This window comes from Schistocerca serialis, chromosome 4 (assembly GCF_023864345.2).
Source record: "Schistocerca serialis cubense isolate TAMUIC-IGC-003099 chromosome 4, iqSchSeri2.2, whole genome shotgun sequence".
NCBI lineage: Eukaryota > Metazoa > Arthropoda > Insecta > Orthoptera > Acrididae > Schistocerca > Schistocerca serialis.
This window is the reverse complement of record NC_064641.1, coordinates 435,090,329-435,116,518: the sequence shown is the minus strand read 5'-3', so window position 1 is coordinate 435,116,518 and position 26,190 is coordinate 435,090,329. Positions and strand designations below refer to the sequence as shown.

The 26,190-nt window shown below is 43.8% G+C and overlaps 1 protein-coding gene across 1 annotated transcript in view; it reads right to left on the bottom strand.

Annotated features, from left to right (window-relative positions):
• The window catches only part of LOC126475043 (acylcarnitine hydrolase-like), a 96,597-nt gene extending 71,750 nt beyond the window's left edge, over positions 1-24,847 (bottom strand). Inside the window, exons 1-2 of the mRNA XM_050102590.1 lie at positions 24,754-24,847; positions 4,943-5,077 (exon numbers count right to left, since the gene is read on the bottom strand). Of these exons, the coding sequence (XP_049958547.1) occupies positions 4,943-5,077; positions 24,754-24,816 (198 nt within the window). The 5' untranslated portion in view covers positions 24,817-24,847. The remainder of the gene's footprint in view (positions 1-4,942; positions 5,078-24,753) is intronic.
• Positions 24,848-26,190: the final 1,343 nt, after the last annotated feature.

Here is a 26,190-nt window from a genome sequence, read left to right as displayed (position 1 = left end):
AGCTGCTAATGAGTAACCGTGTGCATCAGGAGGGCGACAGGAAATGAGTGTCTGGGAGGTGCAAAGCTCAACCTTGTGTAGGATGTATGTATTACACTTCACAACATGAACATTGTCGATATTCAAAAAATGTCCATTAAGTTGCATCATGAAAACCGAATGAAAAACGGCGCACCACAGTGTTCAGAAAGATTCGCATCATCAAGATCGAAGACGAACTCCATTGGAGTTACAAATGGGAGTTACAAACTGTTCACGACGTCCAGCTCGATATCCACTCATTTTTTAAAATAAATAAATAAATAAATAAAAGGCTTTGAGCACTATGGGACTTAACTTCTATTGTCATCAGTCATCTACAACTTAGAACTACTTAAATCTAACTAACCTAAAGACATCACACACATCCATGTCAGAGGCAGGATTCGAACCTGCGACCGTAGCGGTCGCGCGGTTCCAGACTATAGCGCCTAGAATCGCTGGACCAACCCGGCCGGCTCCACTCCTAAAGAACGCATGTAAAATCATATCGCTATGACTGACAGGGTGATGAGAACTTATGGAATGCGATGGCATGCAACAGAATGCGTAAGAGTCAGTTGTAGAGCTTGTCGTGAAGCTATCAAGCCTGTAAGGCTTATTTGCAGACAGTGCGATAATATATATTACAGGCACAGAAAAACATCCAGATGTTGAATTGGTCCAGTGGTTCCAGGTGGTACGAACTGAAGAGTCAAACACCTTTCTATGAGGGCAGTTTATTCTAGTTTTACACGCATACCATTCATGGAGAACAATCAAGTCATTGCGTGTGTTAACTAGTGAAAAGTTACATCATAATAATACTGGTCATGATCAATGGACAACGTATTTTAAGGATTTGTTCTAGGAAAATCGGCCTGAATTTTCGTATAAATATGAGGTCAGGATGGAATAGAACGGATTATGGTCTTTAGATATAAAAATTCATTAACAGGATATGAGGTGCAGTATGATAAAGGAGGCCTCAGGTATGGATTAATATATCCAGAGCTGGCAAAGTTTGGTCCACCGAAATTGTCTGAGATGCTAAGGAGTCTGCTTAAAAGTGTATTAAATGGAGAAGATGTTCCATCGGAATGGAAAACCAGTGAATAATGCAGGGTCACGTAATGATCCAAATAATTATTGGGGATCGGCAGTGTTACCTCTCGTTTGAAGACTACTCGAAGGTACTGACAGATCTGATAGAGAAAGAAACAAGTCACAGACAGCAAGAAGAGATGGAAGATGGGTGATGGACAACATCTTCACGATTGGACTAATGTATGAAAACGCACGAAGGCTGGACTGGAGACACATGTTGCATTGGCTAATTTACAATAATCGACCCATCAGAAAACTGTGGGGGTTGTTGAAGAGATAAGGTCAGATGAAAGATTGCTGAAGGTTGTTAAGAAATTGTATGATAATAACATATCGAGAGTAAGGATGGGAATAGTTGAACAGAGGTTAATAAGAGTTTGCGACGGGCATGTGGGCTGTCATCGACTGTATTTAAGCTGCTTCTAAGAGCAATCCTGCAGTTTTGGCATGGAAAATGCCAGGTTGTAACAGTGACAGCAGAGGACAGCAAGACATTTAGTCTTTATTTTGCAGATGTACTAGCAAAAGATAAGGATTATCTAAGCTATATGATAAGAAAACTTTAAGATGAATACAATAAGGCTGGCCTGTGGATGAACATGCAGAAGTATGAATACTTGGAACGAAAAAATAAAAAACTTCGAGGTAGATGGAGCAGTAATTGTAGATGCATAAAAGGCAAGGTATTTTGGGATATTATTTAATAAACAGGGCACAAGGAATGATGATATTACTAGTAAGATTAGTAAAGGACGAGCTGTAACAAGGGCAATGAACTCCGTTTTATGGAACAAAAAGATAAAAAGAACATCAAGAAGATACTGTATAAGACTACAGTCAGAGGGTAGTTTTGTACGGATCGGAAGGCTGGGATGCTAGAGGGAAAAAATCTGCTTCTCATTAAGATGAATCACAAGCTATACTAGGATGGATAGGCTAAGAAATGACGTAATATGACAGAAGATGAAAATGGATAGGGATATCTGTGGCAACATTTAACAGAAACAGCTGATGTGATTTGGCCCTCTGAATAGATGAAGCAAGATAGAATAGCAAATAGGGTACTACGATAGATACCATCCCAGCGGAAGAAAAGGGGTCACCTATGACGCAACTGGCACTATAATGCAATGCAAGCGATAAGTATGAATGTTGAGGAAAGTCAAGACATAAGGAAATGGTGAATTGGGCGAAGAAGCGGCGCCAGCCGTAGATATCCGCAAGAAGAACAAAAAGAAGAACACAAATCACATTAAAGCAAATTATTCTGACCAGTCACTGGCAAAAAGCAGTGCTCATACCATAGTTGTAGTTGTCTTACGCCAATTTTCCCACTCTTGCTTGCTGTGAAGTAAACATTCCCTACTGCCCTAGCTAGACGACGCACACGAGAAAGAATAGTACGGGGTGGAGCACCTCGAACTTCTTACTGTACAATAAATAACCTTCCAGCCAATTTGCTATCCAGATCAACTGTCGGCATATTTGTTTAAGAATACGCTGAGGAACTGATGTCAATTGATCTTGGTACAACTTGAAAGTTTACCGTTTTACCTCCTTGCCTAGGGACGCCAGATGAAAGTTGATGTCGTCAAGCCCTGAATCTAAATTGCGCAACGGATAACTCGGGAGAGGAGCTTGAGAGCGCTACCTAGAGAGCGTGTCCTTTCTGTACGATACTAGGCAAGGGGCTGGAGGGCTCACATGCTGATGTGTGGGTCCCTGCATTCTATAGCTTTTATTTTAAATTAATTCCATTAACTTGACTTCTTTGTGATTTTTAAGGTATGTTAAAGATTGATGAAAGTTGATTTCCTATTTATTTTAAACATTATCACTCGACTTTACAGCGATAGCAGCAATTGTTTCAGTTTACAGATATTACAATTTTACAACTTATAGCTCGCTTATATTGTGTACTAATATGGACGCACATTTCTACGGGTAAGACGGAATTGCGTTGGCCAAATGTATACCACCAAAGTCTCCCAATATTTTACATAGGACATTCACTATGTGAGGAGGATAACGGGCAAACTGGGGACTAGATGCTTTAACACAGGGGGTCAAATTTCCGGAATTAAACGAGCACATTCATTACCTTACACAATCCGAAACTGGAAATAAAAGAATTAGTACAAACATTCAAATACCTCTCTTCCATGCGTGAACATTAAGACAGACGCACTGAGGGCACGTCTGCTCACTTACCCGTCTTCTGTAACACTCTTGGAATATGGCGGGCACCCGGAGGTCTTCCCGGGCTCCGGTGGAGGGGGTGGTCGAACCACTTGGCCGTGACCAACCTCTCCACCCCAAATCTTGTGACACTGGAAAGTCTTTGACTTTTACCTGCCTGTGCTGTCTCTCTCATCCCCTACCCAGGAGTAAGGTTGGCACTACTATACTACAGAACTACTTCCCAACAAAGATTTGGCCACGCTTTACGGAAAGGTGTGAGCAGGATTAGGAAAGTTCATGTGCAGATTCACATCCACGTACAAGAAATGCACAATACACGACACATATAAATACGTATTATGAAGCCTGACACATTTCTTTCCACCCATCCACATGGGCTCTGTTGCACCCGCGGCCGGCCGCGTCGTGTAATAAAATTGGCTGCGGAGCCGCCTCTGTTTCTGTTTCCTGGTGCGAGCGAGCAGCGAAACCTGCTGCTTATAGAGCGGAAACTACTGTACCGTTTCAAACTCTCTTCGTATTTCTAATTTCCAAGTTTCCTTTCATATGAATTTCCTTTTCAAATCCCGGATGGAAGGAGTTTAAAAAAAGTTTCTTAGTGAACGATGAGAAAGGTTTGTTTATCTCATTTAAAAATTTTCCGGCCGATTCCGAAATCTGATATGCGTCGTCAAGTTGACGCTTTCAAATTTCGTTATCTTACGTCTTCCAATTCTCTAGCATTGTTTGAAGCTGTCTAACCATCTTCTGCTTATCTTTATATCACTGTAAGCTATATCACGCGCGGTTTCATGTGCATCATTACCATGCACATTGAATTGAGCAACCTTGAAACACTCAAACACTAGTTTTTGCAACAAGTGCGCCTTGTCCTCCCTTGACTATCCTAGTGTTTCTTTAGCACTGCATGGTCATATTGCTGCGGACTTATTCGAAATTTGTTCATAATTGGGTTCTTACTGTACTGCAGATGATCTGCCATGTATGTAATTTTGTTTAGTACCCTCGCTTTGGACGACTGTCCTTTACTGCGTTTCACTGGCGACGGGATTTGTGACTCCCTGTCTGATAAGGATGATGAACCTGTTTCAGTATCACTTTCACCTGTTAAGCAGCTATCGTCATCACTGAACTCCTCATGTACATTGTCCGCACAGTTGAGCATATACGACATCACACATTCTTGCAGAGACGCTAATGTTTTATCTGCTACGCATTTCTCACTCTGCGAAATTCTTTTGGTTTCCTTCTAGTAAAATGTCAACTTCGGCAGTTGTTGTTGTAGATATAATGGAATGTCTGCTTTGTTTACCGTTGCTATCGCTCTGCTTTATATCAACACCACTAGCATCGTAACACTGTTGTGAGTTACTCTCCGACCAGTTTAACCATGCTCATAAACGTTATTGGCCTTTTGCGACCTCACACTCAGCGGGGTTCCTTGGTAGTTCTCGACAGTACGTTGAAACATAATCTTCCTCCATTACTCGCTGCTTCATACAATATGTTCCTCGTGGACACTTTCCTCATCAACTAAGCTGTAACCGCATGTCAACTAGACACAGTATCAGTGAACAGGTTGTTACTTATCACTGTCTGCTGGCAGTAAACTCACAGCGAAACGCAGCGCTCCAAGCGGCGGCGCAGCGTATGGGATGCTGAGGAAGGCCGTGTACGTCGTGTTGTAGAGGCTGGTTTTTGTGGTTCCCAGCAGCGTGCCCTGGTCCACGGTCACCAGTATGTCATCAGCCTGTAGAGAAATTACATATTTACTACAACTTATATAGGTGATTTACCAACAGCATCATTTTAATGAGATTTTCACTCTGCAGCGCAGTGTGCGCTGATATGAAACTTCCTGGCAGATTAAAACTGTGTGCCGGACCGAGACTCGAACTTGGGAACTTTGCCTTTCGCGGGCAAGTGCTCTACCAATTGAGCTGCCCAAGCACGACTCACGCCCCGTCCCCACAGCTTCACTTCTGCCAGTACCTCGTTTCCTACCTTCCAAACTTTGCAGAAGCTCTCCTGCGAACCTTGCAGAACTAGCACTCCTGAAAGAAAGGATATTGTGGAGACATGGCTTAGCCACAGCCTGGGGCATGTTTCCAGAATGAGATTTTCACTCTGCAGCGGAGTGTGCGCTGATATGAAACTTCCTGGCAAATTAAAACTGTGTGCCGGACCGAGTTCGAGTCTCGGTCCGGCACACAGTTTTAATCTGCCAGGAAGTTTCAGCATCATCATCTTCCATCAATGATGTAATTTTGATTACCGAAAATAGCTTCTTGTACATTATGGTCTCTATACCTGTGTACCAAGTTCATTAATTTTGTGTGGAAAACGCTACAGATCTCTATCATCAACGATAATCAGATAATATCTGTTGGGTATAAAAGGAGGAAGAAGTTCGCTGAATCCTTAATATACAAGGTGGAAATGATTTAGATCACCAAACTTCGCGAGGTCGCATGGGATATTGAGACAAATATATTTCTCTAATGTCATATTTTCCTGTGACAAGTTTTTAAACCAGTAGAGGTTGTTTCCTTTGATTAATAATTAATTAAAGCAGTCAATTCTGGGAGGTTGTTGGGGATCATGGAAACACTTTTCTAAAGTGTTTTGTTGTGAGGCACCGTTTTAAGAGGATATTAATCCTACTTGCAGTAGACAAAAACTAACACAAACAATTTTTGATTCTTTATTACCTAGAAACAACAACATTAACACAACACAATTACTTCAAAAGCCTCCAGTGACTTGTAAACAAAGATTACTCTGGCAGGTCATGTTCTGTCTAATACAATCAAAGACTGCAGGATTGTTCTTAATTTCTCCTGCTGCTGCTAGAACTGTCGGCACAACTAGTCCTCTTCCTATTCAACAGGATTTTTTTAAACTAAGTTGCACATCTCTTCCCAGACCAAACATTCAGAGGGATCAAATCGGGGAATCAAGTAGGACATGGTAGTAGATCACGATAATGGACCACCTCTGCCAACCAACTTTTCTGATAAACAGGATTACTGAAATGTGCGGGCGCCACATCGTACTCGAACCGCACGTGCAGTCTTGTAGAGAGTGCCACGTCACCCGGCAATTCCGGCAATGCTCTGGCGAGGAAATTGTAATAAAGCCGGCTGGTTAATGGCCTAGGTAGGAGATAAATGGGGCAAATTAAACAGTCACCAACAATACCTGCCCATACATTCACGCACTTGAAGAGCGCGAGTAAATGTGACATGTGGGTTAAGCTCACAAGAAATATGCACATTGTGGAAGTTGAAGAACCGATCACACTCAAACGTTGCTGCATCTGTAAACACAGCAGAGGTTGGAAATTCAGTATGCATTTGATACTGTTCCAGGTACGACTGCGAAAATTGTGCTCTAAGTGGATAATCATCTGGTTCCACATTGTACACATGCCATAAGTGGAATGGATGTAACAATATTGATCATGAAGGACGTTTCTGACATTCGTCTTATTGGTCCCCACGTTGCCCGCAGTTGCACAAGTGCTGGCGGAATGATCTTGCTCCACGCTCGGAGGACAGATTCCTCAAATTGGCGAGTCCACACTGTACGACTTAGTACCTGTCCACGTACTCTGCTAAATGACCCAGCCTCACTCAGCTGTTGCTACGCAGCAGTATACCTCAGATATTGTGCGGTACGGCAACTAGGATATTGTTATTGATAAACTCTCTGTTCGAACATTGTAGCTCACTATGTAATTAACACCAACCACGTCAGTGTAGTCATTCAAAATGTATCGGTCCATTAGTAAACTGCTGGGCCAGAACGTACAACTTTTAAATGTGAATGTGAGACAGCTATTACAACTGAAGAGTGACGTAGGACTTCTACCATTACAGCAAGAACCGTTCCAACAACAAATCCGACGTTTCAACTGAACAGCGAATAGACCGTCTACTGAATTAAAAAAATGCTCACAGGAAATTATGACAGCAGGCAAAAATATTTGTTTTGGTGTCCCGTGCAACCTCCAAAAGGTTGTCATTTTAAGTAACTTTCACCCTATAGAATACATTACAAATATGAGTGGCTTACAAGAAGTGCATCATATAATAAATTGTTAGACGTGTATGTAAAGTTCTATGGGTAATCTTACAAAGTTTGTGATGTGAACTGAAAGAAAGAAATACTAAATTCTCACAGACATCACTCATAATGTAATGAAATATTCAAACTAGAGTTATTTTGTAGAAAACTGTCATTTCGAGACTGTGGTTGTGTATAAAATACCAGTTGACTCGTTTTTGACATTACTGTCACATATGCTATGTGATGTTGTTTCATTCTATGCCTGTGCTTCTGGGTTATTATACTGTGCATACTTCATTCCGTTTGCTTTGGAGAAAACTTTGCATTTTTCGCAATGGAATGGGGCACTAATGGTGTGGTCTCAAGGCCTTGTTGTCCTCACAAGGCAGTCAGCGAATATAACTAGGAGAGGCATGCCTCCCCTGGGAGATGGGCAGTTTTCGTGGAACGTGGAAGTGAGGCTGTTTTCTGCTTCATGGTATTATGGACAGAGTTGGCGCCCAGGACTAGCTCTGGGCAGGGGTACTGCACTGTCACTGTCACACCTGATCTGCACATTTTTCCCTTTTCTACATGAGCCACAAAGGTCAATATACTGAGGCCAGCTTGAGGAGGAAAGTTGCTTTTGCTTCTAAATTTTGGTTATCCAATCAAACTGAGTCACCCTCCCATCACAGTAGGTGCAAATGGCCCGACCAGTGGAGCAAACACTGCACCTGGCTGGTACCAAACTCATCTTTCTCAATGAGCGTTTTGAATGCAAAGCCGAGGAAGTTTCTCTGTGTGTTCCCCCGTTTTACTGTGAAATAAACAATATACTCGTCCTCCAAATCGGAAACAGCATTGAGTCATCTCCTCCATGTAAAGTACTTGAAAGTAGAAATTGGAGGGCCGTGAACTTAGATTCTGAGCATTCCTCTCCTGGCTATCTTTGAGAGAAAGTCACCTCTGTGGACCATCTGGTGCTTATTGGCAGAAGCTAGCTGATTTGGAGAAATGTAACCACCACAGATTGGTTGTAATTTGTGGCATTTTGTTGTTTCTTTAAGTTTGATTTCGTGAGCTGTTCAGATGAGCAGTTCATGTTGCGCTTTCTCCATATAATATTCCACGATTTCTGGTGCCTCCCCATGGTGTTAGTGTGGTTTTGTAATTTGATCTGAGTTTTAGAGACCTTTGCTCTTTGTTAGGTTTAGTATGGTTTACGACCATTACTGGAGAAAAAAATAATAATCGTTCACCTTAGTCTTGATTTAAATTTCACGATCTCTCACGGTACAACGACTTTTTCCACGGTCAGGTTGTCCACAAGTGACAAATATAATCTGTTATATACTCCATTTGTTGTTTTGACTGTGCCAGTGTTTTCACAGTGCACAGTGGCCAAACTCTGCAATCAGTTATATTAAAAATTTAGAGAAAACAAAGAGCATGTCACTCACTTGTCTTGTATGATCAAAAATTTCTTGTTATACACAGATCAAAAAAAGTTTTGCATCACGGCAGTTTCCAGAAATCCTGATGATAGACGTTGACTGTGGATATTGTATCACAGACACAGTCCCTTTGACTGTTCAGAGATGTCACGAAACCTGCCCAAAGATGTAAACAACCATGCATGAGCAGCACCTATTAGAAGGAGGGGGTCCGATAGCCCATCAGTTCCAGTTATTCCACAAGGAAGGAGGTACACGGCTCGTGTTGTCTGTAGTTCAACCACGCCTAGACAGTCAGTACTGCGGTTCGATCGCGTCCTCTTTGCTACTTGGGCCAGGAACGGCTCTCAACAAGGGAAATTTGCAGACGTCCCGGAGTGAACCAAAGCGATGTTGTTAGGACATGGAAGAGATACAGAGAGACAGGAACTGTCGATGACATGCCTCGCTCAGGCCGTCCAAGGGCTACTACTGCAGTTGAATGATCCCTACCTACAGATTATGGCTCGGAGGAACCCTGACAGCAACGCCATCATGTTGAATAATGTCTTTCATGGAGCCGCAGGACGTCGTGTTACGACTCAAACTGTGCACAATAGGCTGCATGATGCGTAACTTCATTCCCGACGTCCATGGCGAGATCCATCTTTGCAACACGACATCATGCAGCGCGGTACAGAAGGGCCCAACAACATGCCGCATGGACCGCTCAGGATTGGCATCTCGTTCTCTTCACCGATGAGTGTCGCATATGCTTTCAACCAGACAATCGTCGGAGACGTGTTTGGAGGCAACCCGGTCAGGCTGAACGACTTAGACTCACTGTCCAGCGAGTGCAGCAAGGTGGAGGTTCCCTGCTGTTTTGGGGTGGTATTATGTGGGGCCAACGTACGCCACTGGTAATCATGGAAGGCGACGTAACGGCTGTGCGATACGTGAATGCCATCCTCCAACCGATAGATTGGCGGGGCATTCGTCTTCATGGACGACAAGTCGCGCCCCCAACGTGCATATCTTGTGAAAGACTTCCTTCAGGATAACGACATCGCTCGACTAGAGTCGCCAGCATGTTCTCCAGACATGAGCCCTATCGAACTTGCCTCGGATAGATTGAAAAGAGCTGTTTATGGACGACGTGACCAACGAACCACTCTGAGGGATCTACGCCGAATCGCCGTTGAGGAGAGGGACAATCTGGACCAACAGTGCCTTGATGAACTTGTGGATAGTATGCCACGACGAATACAGGCATGCATCAATTTAAGAGGAGGTCCTACTGGCTGTTAGTGGTACCGGTGACTACAGAAATCTGACCACCACCTCTAAAGGTCTCGCTGTATGGTGGTACAAATTGCAATTTGTGGTTTTCATGAACAATAAAAAGGATGGAAGTGATGTTTGTGTTGATCTCTATTCCAATTTTCTGTTCAGATTTCGGAACTCTGGGAACCGAGGTGATGCAATGGTTTTTTTGATGTGTGTATATAACGAACCAGGATCTCACTAGATACTACTTTTACTTGAAAAGAAGGAAACAGCTACCAGCCTTTTTAACAACGCTATTTTTTCGATAATATTGTCGTCACCGGTTTTCGAATAGACAGGTTCATCTTCAGATGGCTCTTCACATATATATTTCATTTTGTTGTTGTTTCAACAAACAAGCAATGTCAACAACAGTAAAAGCAGCACGAAGATGAAACTGTCGGTTCGAAATCGGTGAAACTCTTACCACCACTGCAGTTGAAAGTGCTTACTTAAATCATATACTTTTAGCCGGCACGGTATCTCAGCGTGTTCGGACAGAGAGCCGGTTGGCCTCTGTAATAAAAAAAAAAAAACTGAATGGAAGGATCAACAAACGAACTTGAACGGATGTCATTGTGACGTCCGCAACGACCAAACACAACGATCAACGATGAACAAAATGAATTTAAAAAAAATAAAAAAAAGTGGTCAGCGCGACAGACTGTCAATCCGATTCCCGGCTGGGTCGGAGATTTTCTCCGCTCAGGGACTGGGTGTTGTGTTGTTCTAATCATCATCATTTCATCCCCATCGATACGGAAGTCGCCGAAGTGGCGTCAAATCGAAAGACTTGCACCAGGCGAGCGGTCTACCCGACGGGAGGCCCTCGTCACACGCCATTATTATTATTAACGTCTTATAGACAACTGCATCATCTGCCAACAGCTTTATGGAACTTTCAACGTTATCTTCTAGATCATTTATAGATAACGTAAACAGGTATGGCCCTGTCACAGTTCCTTGCGATACTCCTGAAACTACCCTTACTTTTGACTATTTTACCTCATTAAGAGCGACGTGTGGAGTTCTATCTGTAAGGAAGTCTTTCCAATCGCAAATCTCTTCCGATACAGGGTAAACTCGTGGTTTTTTTCCCAAAAAGCGACAATTCAGAACTGTTTCAAACGCCTTCCTGAAGTCGTGGGTCATGACATTAACGGTGCGCCGATATCCGCAATGCTGCGGATCTCATGGAGGAACAGAGAGAGTTGAGTTTCGCAAAATCTCTGCTTGCAGAATCCATGTTAATTTTGATAGAGGATGTTTCTGTTCTTCAAAAACGTCACGATACCTGAGCTTGAAACGTGTTCCACAATTCTAAACAGACTGACGTTAGTGATGTAGATCCATAATTAAGTCAATCTGTCATAAGCCCTTCTTGAAAATGGCACTTACTTGCGCATTTTTTCCAGTCGCCAGCCACCTAGCAATTCCTTTCGCATAATCTTTGTACAATCTCACTGGTCTAGAAGCCTTTCCACTACTAATCTGTTATAGTACTGTTTTCCACGATGAAACGGATTCGGAAGACCAAATTCAGTATTTCGGACTCCTGTCTGTCATCTTCCGTTTTCTTCTGAGTACAGCCAAAGAGTGACTGAATAGATTATTTACATACGCTTGCTGATTTTGTAAAAGACCAGAATTTCGTAGAGTTTTAAGTCAGATCAACTGGCAAAATTTTGCTTTCGAAGTCACTGAACGATTCTTTTCGTTGCTCTCCTAATTTTCGTTGTCGTTTTGTTCGGCTTTTTTTTGTCAGCTTGGTTTTGACTTGTCTTTGCGATAAAGCTTTCTTCTGTGTTATTACACGGCTATTAAACCATGGTGGATCTTTCCCATCCATTAAAATCCTTTTCGAAACATGCTTGTCTAAGGCATACGGAACGATACTTTTCAATTTTATCTATTTGTGCTCCACATTTTCATCCCCATCAGTGAACACGTGATGTTGACTGCTAACAATATCAGGAAAACGATAGATTGCTAGTGACTCTACAGACAATTTGTTGAGATGCAGATAGCCACAACGAAAAGACTGTTACTCATTTAGCATTCACCAGAAAGGAAAATACAGATGCACATTCATACAAGCAAGCACACCTCACGCACACATTAGCGCCATCTCCAGCAGTTTGGACCGGAATACAGTTGTCACAGTGAACGAAAGTAGCAACGTGGAGTGTGGCAGGTAAGTACGTGGGGTATCAGGGCAGGGGGTAGGGGGAGAGAAGAGCGCTGTGTGGTCGAGAGTTAACGGAGTAGATGGAGGCTTAACAAGGCGCAGCGTCGAAGGAGGCGCGGTGGTGGGGGACCGGCGGAAGGACACCTGAAAAGGAGAGTTGCAGGGAATGGGAAAGATGGGCAGATGTGTAGGTATAAGGCAGTACAAAATGAAAGTGAGTGGACGTGAACAGGAAGCTAGTGGTAGGATAGATGGGGCAGAGACGGTTGTGTGGAGGGTGTGAGGACAGTAAGTTACTGCAGGTGAAGGACAGGATAATTTGAGGAACAGAGAATGTTTTGTAAGAATAATTCCCAGCTGTGCAATTCCGAAAAGCTGATGGCAGAGGGGAGGATCCAGCTGGATCTGGTTGTGAAGCAGCCATTGAAATTGAGCATGTAATATTCAGCTACATGTGTCACAGAGTGGTCTACCACACTTCTGGCCAAAGATTGGCGTTGGTCATTCGTCATGGTGGACAACTAGTTGGTAGTCATACCAAGATAAGGAGCTCTGCAATGATTGCTGCTACATGACATGGCTGCTTTCATAGGGGGCCTAGTCTCTGATGCGGGTAGGATAAGCCAGTGACAGGAATGGGATAGAAAGGGCTGGATGCATGGATTGGGCAGGTCTTGCACCTGGGTCTTCCACGGGGATATCAATCACTGTGGCATGGTGCTGAAGTTGGGACTCAGTGACGTTGGGTTGGCAATGGGACACCACCTTACAAGGGGTGGGGACGCTCTTGGGTAGGATGTGTTTCAATTCAGGGCGCAATGGCAGGTGTTTGTATGCCTTCCCTGCAAAGGGGAATTAGTTGTAAGCTAGGATAAAGTTGGTAAGATGTATGAGGAATCAGGTTGTGGGTTCAGAGTCTGAGGGGTGTTTGGGAAGGTAGTTTTCAGTAAAAGCAAGACCATGAACGTGAGAGATAGTGATGTACGGGGAAGTGACGTCAATAGTAAAACTGGCAGGAATGGTGGAAGTCAGTGAAGGAAGAGGTGGTATTTTTGACGTGGGAAGCTAGATAACAGGCGACTGGTTAGATTCCTGTTGGTCAACGAGGACCGAAATTCTTTTATTGGGGACAGAACAATCTATAACAATGAGGTGCCAATGACTGTAAGATTTGTGGATTTCGCGGAGCATGTAGAAGTTGGATGTGTGGGGTGTCTCGGGGGTTCTGGGAAGGACCTAATTCTAAAACGAGGGATTTCTACTAAATTTACTTTCATGTAAACCTGTAGTCACAAATGGCTCTGAGCACTATGGGACTTAACATCTATTGTCATCAATCCCCTAGAACTAAGAACTACTTAAACCTAACTAACCTAAGGACACCCCACAACACCAAGTCATCACGAGGCAGAGAAAATCCCTGACCCCGCCCGGAATCGAACCCGGGAACCCGGCGTGGGAAGCGAGAACGCTACCGCACGACCACGAGCTGCGGACTGTAGTCACAACTTCACTCATAGTGCTCACTGGAAGCAAAAGTAGCGCAAGTAGTTACAAAAGGCAATGCTGTTTGACAAAGGTTTTTGCCATTATCTCCGTTGTCATGTTGGAAATTGATACCAAAACCAGTTAGCCCAAATAACTATACTCACAGACCAAGAACAAATTTTACGTCTGTTTTATTTGTTAAAAAGATGTTCAAATGTGTGTGAAATCTTATGGGACTTAACTGCTAAGGTCATCAATCCCTAAGCTTACACACTACATAACCTAAACTAACCTAAGGACAAACACACACACCCATGCCCGAGGGAGGACTCGAACCTCCGCCGGGACCAGCCCCACAGTCCATGACTGCAGCGCCTTAGACCGCTCGGCTAACCCCGCGCGGCACTGAATTTCACATGTTGTACCAGAAATAATAACATTTTCACCAATACAATCTTTGAAATATGCTACAGAAATAATGGCAAGAGCATCTCTTCATCTAGAAACTAATAACACTTCGTGAGTTTGTATCTGTATCTATTTTCCATTTGTATTCCATTTTATCAGATATGAATGTATCGTGTAACATTGCTGTTGCACTTTAATTCCTACCATTGGAAATCGTATTTCAGTGTACAATGTAGCTTGGTTAGTATTCACTCTTACATCAGATATGTCGTAAATTAAAGCTACATTCTTACTGGTTGTAAGCACGACGCGTTCTAATTCCTCTGCTGTGGATTTAATAACATTGCACTCACTTGCCCAGAGCATCTTGATGGACTGCCTCATACAAAGTTTCGATCTCAGTCCTTGCGTAAAAATTTAAAAAAATAATTATGTAGCAAGTACTGTCTTTTCTTGTGGACTCCTGTGAAGAGAGGTAACCTGAATTTCAAATCTTGTGTGTATGGTGTAATTGAAATATGTCAGACGTTCGTGTGTCATGTGAATAAAGGTCACTTGACATTCTATAATTCCCATGACATATTGTATTTCGTGTGTAAGGTACTACGAGAAAATCTTATAAAAGGTTTCTAAACTACATTCTCCGCAAAACTCTAAAACTCATATACGACCCTGAACGAAGTGAATTGCCTGATGACCTAGCTGTAAGATTCAAGTATGTATTTGTTTATTAGTATGCACGTTAGTGCCAGTACTCAAGTTGATCCACAGGGGTAGCAAACGACCTTAGTTTTGTATACGGTTGTGGGGACTTTCGTCTCAGAGAGACAAAACATGGTGGTGTGGTAGATCTTTGGGACAGTCTTCGGTGTGAGCTGGAATGTGATAGACGAGACGGCCTGTTCTAATGCTCAGCTTAATAAAGAGTATTCTTATCATCGACGGTGGCTTACTACTGCCGTAGTATCCCAATTTGCACACTGGAGACCTAACATCAACCACGAATACACTCAAATTCTTCTCTGAAGTCCATCGTGTTTGCTGTGTAGTGATAACGTGGCCATCATGCACCAGCTATTCTACTTAGATCAACAGATGCTGCTCGCAAGAATACAGTGTAGCATCGGTTTGGACAGTGTGTGAAACCGACTCTGAATACTGTATGTTTTCGTTACCAATAGTCAACAGTGGCATGATGCCGCATCAACAATGGCGGATACTGTGAACCTATTAACTGATTTATATCCAGTGAATTACGTAGACCCCTTTGAGGGTCTCCTCGATTCTAACCATTTCTGCAACACTACGTTTTATTTACAAAGAATGAAAAACGAAAATTGTAAGATGTACGACCTGTTTTAAACATCAGGTAACAGGTCTACAATTTGGCAATAAATAAATAAATAAACACTACGTTCATGTCACCTGTGTCTTCCACACATCACACAACGTATTTCAACATTCGCAATTCGCCATCCTACAACCAACTACACATGAACAATCGGCAGCCATCTTGCCCACATACTTCACGAACATAATGCGACCACTGGTAAACCGAGATGTTCATGTAGCGTTCAGCTCAAACTGCCACTTTTCGACGCCAAGAGTCTGAGCATGTGGTTAACGAACATCGAGTATTTTCTTCAGACAAACAGCATTTTCGACGACCAGTCAAAGTATACGCATACGTTCAGTGACCAGGCCAGCCACTCTGAACTAATTTATGATATCATCAAGCTGCCTCCTGCTGGGAATAGACATGAGACACCCAAGGCAGTGCTGTTACAGAAGATAGTCCTGTATGTGGGAACAGCAACTCTCGAAATGTCATGTACGAGATCAGACATGGTGATTGTACACTCTCCCATTTCTGGCTCTGCCTCCACACCTCAGCTGATTCACCTTTTATATCGCATGCCACGCTGTGAACCTTGTTGTTGATAACCTACCAAGAGACCTACAGCTCAGTTTAATTGCGAATGAGACAGAGCCAAACAGATGGCGCTTGGCTATGGCTGACAGAATGTTCAGTATCTTTAGTCATAGGCAAAAAGTAACAGCATCCCAAGATTAGACTCAGTGTCACTTGCGGTGGAACCCCCCCCCCCCTCCCTGCACTCTGTTGCATGGACACAAACGGTCACAATCACAGTAGACAAACTCCTTGATGTGTGCACATTGCAACAGTGTCACACATCTCGTACTGGTTCCAGGTACTGCTTCTTGCTGGCATCTTATGCAATTCGGGGATGCTGCACACTAATTTTGGTACCATTGTGGGTACCCAAACTCCATAAGCATGTCACAATAGGCGCTACAGCCCGCGACGCATAACTATGTCTCCTCCAAACCACCAGAATATCTAATCTACAAACACCCGCCTCAGCAGTTGTTCATGGATGTCACTGAGGGTGGCTCTCTCTTATTCAGTTTTATGCCAGAGTTATGTGTGTGTGTGTGTGCATAATTATCTTAGACTTTCAAGTGAAAAGGTGGCGACAGAAGTGTGTATTTGTTCACAATTTTAAGTACACACCATGGAAATAATGCATATATTTTACCTTTATATTATTATATTATATTGTATCATTTTAGTATTACACAGTTTTATGTAAATTCACGGAAATAATGCATATCTTTGAGTTCGGCATCGCTTTAATACTACACTCCTGGAAATGGAAAAAAGAACACATTGACACCGGTGTGTCAGACCCACCATACTTGCTCCGGACACTGCGAGAGGGCTGTACAAGCAATGATCACACGCACGGCACAGCGGACACACCAGGAACCGCGGTGTTGGCCGTCGAATGGCGCTAGCTGCGCAGCATTTGTGCACCGCCGCCGTCAGTGTCAGCCAGTTTGCCGTGGCATACGGAGCTCCATCGCAGTCTTTAACACTGGTAGCATGCCGCGACAGCGTGGACGTGAACCGTATGTGCAGTTGACGGACTTTAAGCGAGGGCGTATAGTGGGCATGCGGGAGGCCGGGTGGACGTACCGCCGAATTGCTCAACACGTGGGGCGTGAGGTCTCCACAGTACATCGATGTTGTCGCCAGGGGTCGGCGGAAGGTGCACGTGCCCGTCGACCTGGGACCGGACCGCAGCGACGCACGGATGCACGCCAAGACCGTAGGATCCTACGCAGTGCCGTAGGGGACCGCACCGCCACTTCCCAGCAAATTAGGGACACTGTTGCTCATGGGGTATCGGCGAGGACCATTCGCAACCGTCTCCATGAAGCTGGGCTACGGTCCCGCACACCGTTAGGCCGTCTTCCGCTCACGCCCCAACATCGTGCAGCCCGCCTCCAGTAGTGTCGCGACAGGCGTGAATGGAGGGACGAATGGAGACGTGTCGTCTTCAGCGATGAGAGTCGCTTCTGCCTTGGTGGCAATGATGGTCGTATGCGTGTTTGGCGCCGTGCAGGTGAGCGCCACAATCAGGACTGCATACGACCGAGGCACACAGGGCCAACACCCGGCATCATGGTGTGGGGAGCGATCTCCTACACTGGCCGTACACCACTGGTGATCGGCGAGGGGACACTGAATAGTGCACGGTACATCCAAACCGTCATCGAACCCATCGTTCTACCATTCCTAGACCGGCAAGGGAACTTGCTGTTCCAACAGGACAATGCACGTCCGCATGTATCCCGTGCCACCCAACGTGCTCTAGAAGGTGTACGTCAACTACCCTGGCCAGCAAGATCTCCGGATCTGTCCCCCATTGAGCATGTTTGGGACTGGATGAAGCGTCGTCTCACGCGGTCTGCACGTCCAGCACGAACGCTGGTCCAACTGAGGCGCCAGGTGGAAATGGCATGGCAAGCCGTTCCACAGGACTACATCCAGCATCTCTACGATCGTCTCCATGGGAGAATAGCAGCCTGCATTGCTGCGAAAAGTGGATATACACTGTACTAGTGCCGACATTGTACATGCTCTGTTGCCTGTGTCTATGTGCCTGTGGTTCTGTCAGTGTGATCATGTGATGTATGTGACCCCAGGAATGTGTCAATAAAGTTTCCCCTTCCTGGGACAATGAATTCACGGTGTTCTTATTTCAATTTCCAGGAGTGTATGTACCGATTGGCATGAAATAAGGAGTAAGGGGAGTGTACAAAGCCCAATTCAGGTAGTCAGGTATTTTAAATTTATTTTATTTATTTATTGGTGTCTCACTTTAATATTTCGCTGTGATTGAGTGAAAAGGAGTGGAGGTGGGTGGAGCATAATGCACAACTGGGCTATGTAGTTCGCCGTGTTCGATTTTTCATTGGATCTTTCTTTTTTATTACTGCACTGTGACTGGTTGGAAACAGTTGGGGGGAGGGAAAAAGTTGATGGAGCTAGAGGGAAGAGTGGGGAAAGGCCATGTCAGATGACAGACATGGGGGAGGTGCGTGGCTGCCGCCATCTTGGATTGTGTTCGTTGCATTTCACATTGGTAACGTAAATCCATTCCTTGCATTGAATCACAGAGATCATTACTTACTAATGGTACTTCATCTCGTATTGGAGAATACTTGGAAGCATAAGCTATCTCCTTTTCAGCAGCTTCCTGAATTCGTACTAGAACTGCAGCTATCCCATAACCGCTAGCGTCAATGTGAATTACTTTCTTGGCATTCTATTCATACAATGCTTTACATCTACATCTACATTTATACTCCGCAAGCCACCCAACGGTGTGTGGCGGAGGGCACTTTACATGCCACTGTCATTACCTCCCTTTCCTGTTCCAGTCGCGTATGGTTCGCGGGAAGAACGACTGTCTGAAAGCCTCCGTGCGCGCTCTAATCTCTCTAATTTTACATTCGTGATCTCCTCGGGAGGTATAAGTAGGGGGAAGCAATATATTCGATACCTCATCCAGAAACGCACCCTCTCGAAACCTGGCGAGCAAGCTACACCGTGATGCAGAGCGCCTCTCTTGCAGAGTCTGCCACTTGAGTTTATTAAACATCTCCGTAACGCTATCACGGTTACCAAATAACCCTGAGACGAAACGCGCCGCTCTTCTTTGGATCTTCTCTATCTCCTCCGTCAAACCGATCTGAAGGATATGTTAGCGCCTTATTAAGGACAATGAAGGATTCCCTTGCACCTTGTTCCTAGGAATGTTGGTGTCTCCCTGCACCTTAGTACAGGACACTTACATGAATTGACGGTAGGGTGAGCATATTACAGGAGAGCTTCTCACATCACAATTGTGTTGGGGAGTCAAAAATTCTGTGACTGTTCTTATTTTCTCTGGAGCAGGGCGGGTTATGGCCAGTCACTAGATGCCCCAAGATTTTCATTGGTTGATGAAGAGGCACTTTTTCGGATTTAGGTGGAGACCTGAATTCTGAACACACTTCAGCACATTTTGCGGGCAGCTTATATGTTCTTAAAAGGTTTCAAAAGAAAAAAAAGAAAAAAAGACATAGTCATCCAAATTGCAAAGACAGTTTGTCCATTTAAGTTGTCGGCACAGGTTGTCCATCATACGTTCGAAGATGTCTCGAGTGTTAACAGAGTACAAACGGCGTACTTTGAACTCATAGAGGCCTTCACGAGTTTTTATCTTTTCCCAGTCAGTCTCATGAACCTATTTGCGTGTCTGAGGTTGATAAATACACACATCAAAACAAGTTTTGCGTCACCTCGGTTCCCATAGTTATGGAACCCGAACAGACAATTGGAATACAGATCAACGTAAACATCATTGCAGCCGTTTTATTGCTCATGAAAACCAGGCATTGCATGTTGTCCTACCATAGAGCGAGACCTCCAGTGGTGGTGGTCCAGATTGCTGTACGCACAGGTACCTCTGATACCCAGTTGCACGTCGTCTTGCATTGATGCATTCCTGTATTCGTCGTGGCATACGATTCACAAGTTCATCAAGGCACTGTTGGTCCAGATTGTCCCACTCCTCAACGGCAATTCAGTGTGTATCCCTCAGAGTGGTTGGTGGGTCACGTCGTCCATAAACAGCCCTTTTCAATCTATCCCAGGCTTGTTCATGTCTGGGGAACATGCTGGCCGCTCTAGCCGAGCGATATCGTTATCCTGAAGGACGTCATTCACAAGATGTGCACGATGGGGGAATGAATTGTCCTCCATGAAGACGAATGCCTCACCAATATGCTGTCGATGAGGTTGCACTATCGGTAGGGGGATGCCATTCACGTATCGTCCAGCCGTTACGGCGCCTTCCATGACCACCAGCGCCGTACGTCGGCCCCACAGAACGCCATCCCGAAACAGCAGGGAACCTCCACTTGTTACACTTGCTGGGCAGTGTGTCTAAGGCGTTCAGCCTGACCAGGTTGCCTCCAAACACGTCTCTGACGATTGTCTGGTTGAGGACATATGCGACACTCATCGGTGAAGACAACGTGATTCCAATCCTGTGCGGTCCATTCGGCATGTTTTTGGGCCCATCTGTACCGCGCTGCATGGTGTGGTTGCAAAGATGGACCTCGATATGCTTGCGCATCAAGCAAACTATTGCGCACAGTTTAAACATGGTGGCGTTGTTGTCAGGGCTCCTCCACGCCATAATCCGTAGGTAGGGGTCATCCACTGCAGCAGTAGCCGTTGGGCTGCGTGAGCGAGGCATGTCATCGACAGATCCTGTCTCTCTGTATCTCTTCCATGTCCGAACAGCATCTCTTTGGTTCTCTCCCAGACGCCTGGACACTTCCCTTGTTGAAAGCCCTTCCTGGCACCAAGTAACAATGAGGACGCGATCGAACCATGGTCTAGGTATAGTTGAACTACAGACAACGTGAGCCGTGTACCTCCTTCCTTATGGAACGACTGGAACTGATCGGCTGTCGGACCACCTCCGTCTAATAAGCGCTGCTCATGCATGGTTGTTTACGTCTTTGGCCGGTTTTAGTGACATCTCTGAACAATCGAAGGGACTGTGTCTGTGATACAATATCCATATTCATCGTCTATCTCCAGGAGTTCTGGGAACCAGGGTGATGCAAAACTTTTTTTGATGTGTGTATTTTGCTTTCTTCTGTCAGCCTAGGTTATCGTCAGTATGCGGGAATCGGTAGATGATCTTTTTTGTGATTTTGTACTGTGGCTGGGACTCGGCGCAGAATCGCCTTGTGCCGTTCTTTTTGCTCACTAGAAGTCTGAGAACTCTGAGAGTTCAATAATATCATCTTGAAGCATTTTTTCCACATCGCCTCTAATTGTACGTCGTTGAGCAGGCGACACTTTGTTTCAAATCTGGAATATTGGTAGATGTTTCTCGGTTCTTTACCATGAGCCATAACATTACCAATGTTATCCATTGTTGATTTGAACGCATCCGAAAATTTGTTGAGAATGGATAACTATCATCCTCATTGGTCCTTGGTGAGGCCAATTCCCATTTTCAGTTAGACAGTAGCTTCCTCTACTGCGTCGTTTGCAGTGGTAGTAGAGCACTGCTCTACTACTAGTCGCTAACTTGCCATTCTCGGACTGGTTCAGCTGTCCCTACGAATATACCTTCAGGACAGAATCGTGGCTTCTCGTTATAGTTAGTAATATGAAGTTATTCTTGTCTCTCTGCAATGCTTATAATAATAACACTAGCATGTAGATTTCTTTTGTGAGACAGTATCTTTTTGCAATCTATAAAACCCTCACAGTTAACTGAATACCTAGACTGAGGACTGGAACTCGTCTCGTTGATTGCAGAGGGACAGCAAAAATCTACAACGGCAAACAACCACCGTAAATCTAGAGCTCTGTTTATCCATAGTCTATGATTGCTTTTGATGCCCGTATCTGAGAACAGCATTATGACTACGTTTTGTTAAAACCACGAATTCGAAGGGCTGTTTTCTGTCATTGATAGTTATTCTTGCAGTACATGTTCTGATCTGCTGGACATATTTCCCTTTTGCGACTTTTACTGCAGTCGCTTTCGTATCACGAAACATATCTGTATTTAGCTGGTGACATAAACATTTTAGGTTACTGAAAGAGAAGTCCCAGAGTCGCCCAGCGACCAAACAGGTTGGTCGTTGATGATGGCGTCAGGGTGATTTACTGACACCTTGGGATCGAGAGAGATAGCGCACCGGTTAGCACACTAGACTAACATTCAGGTGGATGACGCTTCAAATCCACATCCGGCGATCCTGATTTAGGTTCTCCATGATTTTTCCTAAATCGTTTAAGGCAAATGCCAGGATGGTTCCTTCGAATAGACACAGCTGACTTCCTATCACATCTTGCGCCCCATCTCTAACGATCTCATCGTCGACGTGATGTTAAACAGTAATGTTAAACTTTTTCTGGTATCTTTGTGATTGTCGTCCATGGCGGATTTTCATCCCTGTCGGGCCCACTTACGCGCGCGGTCGCTTCGCGTCCGGTAGTTTTCCTGAATTCGGCGGTCAGACGAGATGCCGGTACGTCTGTACGACGACGGGGAACAGCTACGACATGTTTGGGAGTAACTTGTTCAAGACACAGCAGAGAGATTCTTTTACCGGTCAACTATTAATCCTCTGCATTTGATGGGCTTCAATAAAATTGTTGTAATGTTTGATGTCTGACGGCGTAGTAATGGTCGAAAACTTGTCACATTTCTCTGCAGCAGTATACAACGTGTCCAGTGCATCATCAGTAGAAACGTAACGGTGCGTATTCTCTGTCCTCGAAATACCTGTTCATCTGTTGGGCGTTACAATGGGCAGAGGAGTTGGTTGTATCTGCGTTTTTAGGATGCTGGGTTGTCCTGCGGTGCAGGTTCGAGTTGGTGAAGTCCATTCATCTCTTCTCTTATTAATGGCATATAAGAGGGACGAGGACTCGGAGATCTTCAATAACTGCCACAGGGACCCTTCGTAGCATTTTCTCGATGAGTTGGTACCACCTAAAAAATTCCTCAGTAGTTGTGACATCCTTTACCGGAAGAGCTTGGTACATGCATTTGTGACTCCTGTTATGAAGACCTTGATTTTGCCAGCTTCTGTCGTATACTGATTCATAACGTGGCATGGGGAAAAGCAGTTCATTATACTTGGATGTGGTTCTTCAATTTTCGTCTGATAAGCGGACTTGTTGCTGGTTGTGACCAAACGTTTTCTTCAGTTCGACCTGGAATTAATCCCAGCTTCTCTTCATTGCTCTCGAATCGATGTCGGGCTGTGGCATAGGAGTACAAATTTGCCAAAAAATATCCTGTTATCCTACCTATTGTGGATGGCGACTTAGTCGAGTACTTTCAGCCATTACGACAAGTCATGACCAGTATTTCCGGAAAACAATTATGGATACCTGGTATGGTACTGACATACTGCTGGTTTGGAATTCACTGATCTTTTGCATTCTTCTGTATATTACTATTGTCAGGAACATGGATGCATGAACTGTTAAGCTGATTGTATGACAGTTCTAGCACTTGTCTACCATTTCTATCTTAGGGATTGTATGGGTGATACTTTTCCAAAAGTCTATATATATATGTTCTGATACTCGTAGACAGTTTCAATAGTTGCTTCGTTGTCAACTTACCCCAGTGGTTCCAGATATCATTTTATTTTCAAATACATAATACGGACACGACGAGAACCACACAGCAAACCAGTCGCATGTCAGAAGTTGATTAAAACCTTTACTTAGGTGCAACTATTTGGATGTGTGGTCCCATTGTATCCATAATTCTACTGTTGCTGATTGCTGCATGTTCAAGATTTTAAATACACAATATGTTACTAATTTGCAACAGTTTCAATTCACTGCCAACTTGCATCTTTTGTCTCCATTTTCTCCACTGTCTTATCCCCCCCTCATATATTCGTCTTCTGAAATGGTTTCACATTTTAATTCTACTTATGCTTGTTCAGAGATGCTTTCACATTACAGCCATGCAGTATAGCAACAAAATTGTGAAATACAGTAAATTAAAGAACCAAGATTCAGCAGTTCATTATACTTAACATAAATATAGCCACAGCTCTCTTGTGTATAATGTGTAATAAGTGGAGAACCAGAACAACGCCTCATGTATAAGTATAGCCCCATTCTACAGTAAGTGGTGGGTAGTGTCTACTTGCTCCTTCTTTCGTTCAGAGGGCGAATTCTATGCTCCCCACTAATACCAGCAATGTAACCCAGTAGGCTTTCAAAACCATTCTGTAAATAAATCCTCTTTAAGACCCTTCTCAATGTAACGGGTTATCTTTCGGCGTTGATAACATACCAGTAACCATTCAGAAAAGTTTAGAAGAAACTAATACAAACAGTCCACAATGCATCAGTTATCTGGAAGATATCCCACCTTCATTATGGAAACTCACAATTACGACAAATCTGTCGACTTTTTCTCAAATCACGACATATTCATTATATTTCCTAAATTCTATTTTACAGCACTAGAACTACTATTCTAGGTCTCTAAAGCTACAGCACTAGTCATTATGACCTATTACCATTTCAGTACACAAATATGACGTCTTCTTTCCTTAAGTTTGCGGTTAACTAATGCGTTCCAAAAATTTGTCGAATCTAAACGTTACCTGGCCATAGGTGATGAACTGAAGAAGGAGAATGCCAAACAATTTTCTGACCTTCAGCAGCATGGCAATAGGTTCGTCAGCTTCGCGAGCAGAACCCGAGTGACGCTTTTGCATATTATGGCTGATCCTTTAAATGTGCCTCGGCCTTCACTCAAGGTTTTCAAGCTGCTGAAATTTCTCGGTAGCCTGTTGTCGATACAGCTGCTGCACAGGTGTGTTCCATTTTCAAAGAGTAAAACACAGTCACGTGAATTCATGCATTGTCTCTTGGCTGCGTTATTGTGTTAGTGGCTGAAAGAAGCTTGTAAACAAAGTTTTGAACGTTGGTGCCTGTGCTCCCTTGTTTCTCGTAAAGTGAACGAAAGCTGATGTCTTTTCCATTGTTAACTAAGAGAAGTGCTTACTTTATCTTCTTCATCCAGCCCTTACTTCGCAAAATTATTGTCAATTAGGCATCAAGATAAAGAATGTTCATTCTACACGCTAGAATCACAACCGTTTTGTTTCTTACAGATCGATCACTGGAAAAATATTGAGGCACAACATAATAATGAATTAATTAACTAGATTAATGGAATGTGAGAAGTCTGAACGTGGTAAGGAACCAAGAAAATATGAAGACGGAAATCTGAATACTCAGTCTACATGCAGTGGGAGTCAGTGATACGAAAAAAATTGCTTGGCAGTAAAGTGAAATGGAAAGACCGTAAGGATTTCTGGTCATAAGATCATAGAGTAGTATAAACAGCATCAAAACATGGTATAACAGGAGCAGGATTCGTTATGAATGAGAAATCAGGGTAGAGCGAGCACTATGAACACGTTAGTGGTAGGATTTGCTTCTGTCCGAATCGATATTAAATCAACGTTAGCAAAATTAGTTCAGGTGCACATGCTGACGTCACAAACGAAAGACGAATAGGTAGAAAAAATATATGAGACAATGAATGGGTAATTCAGTATGTAAAAGGAGATGATAATCTAATAACTATTGGTGACTGGAACGCGGTAGTGGGGGGAAGCCTAGAAGAAAGATTTATTGGAGAATATGGGCTAGGTAGCAGAAATGAGAGAAGAAAAAGACTAAGCTATGCAATAAATTTCACTTAGTAATTGTGAATACAGCGCCCAAAAATCAGAAGAGAAACAGATATACTTGGAAACGGCCTGGAAATACGGAAGATTCGAATCGGATATCATCATGGGAGAGATTGCGTAATCAAATATTGGGTTGTAAAGCGTCCTGTGGAGCTCACAATTAAGTTATGATAAAGAGCAGGCTGAAGTTTAAGAAACTAGTCCAGAAGAATTACTGGGCAATGAGGTAAGATATTGAATTACTTAGGAATAAAGAGATACGACTGAAGTTGTCTGTGGTTGTAGATGTTGCGCTAATGCGCACCATAAGAGGCAGTTTAGTTCTAGAACGTACACTTC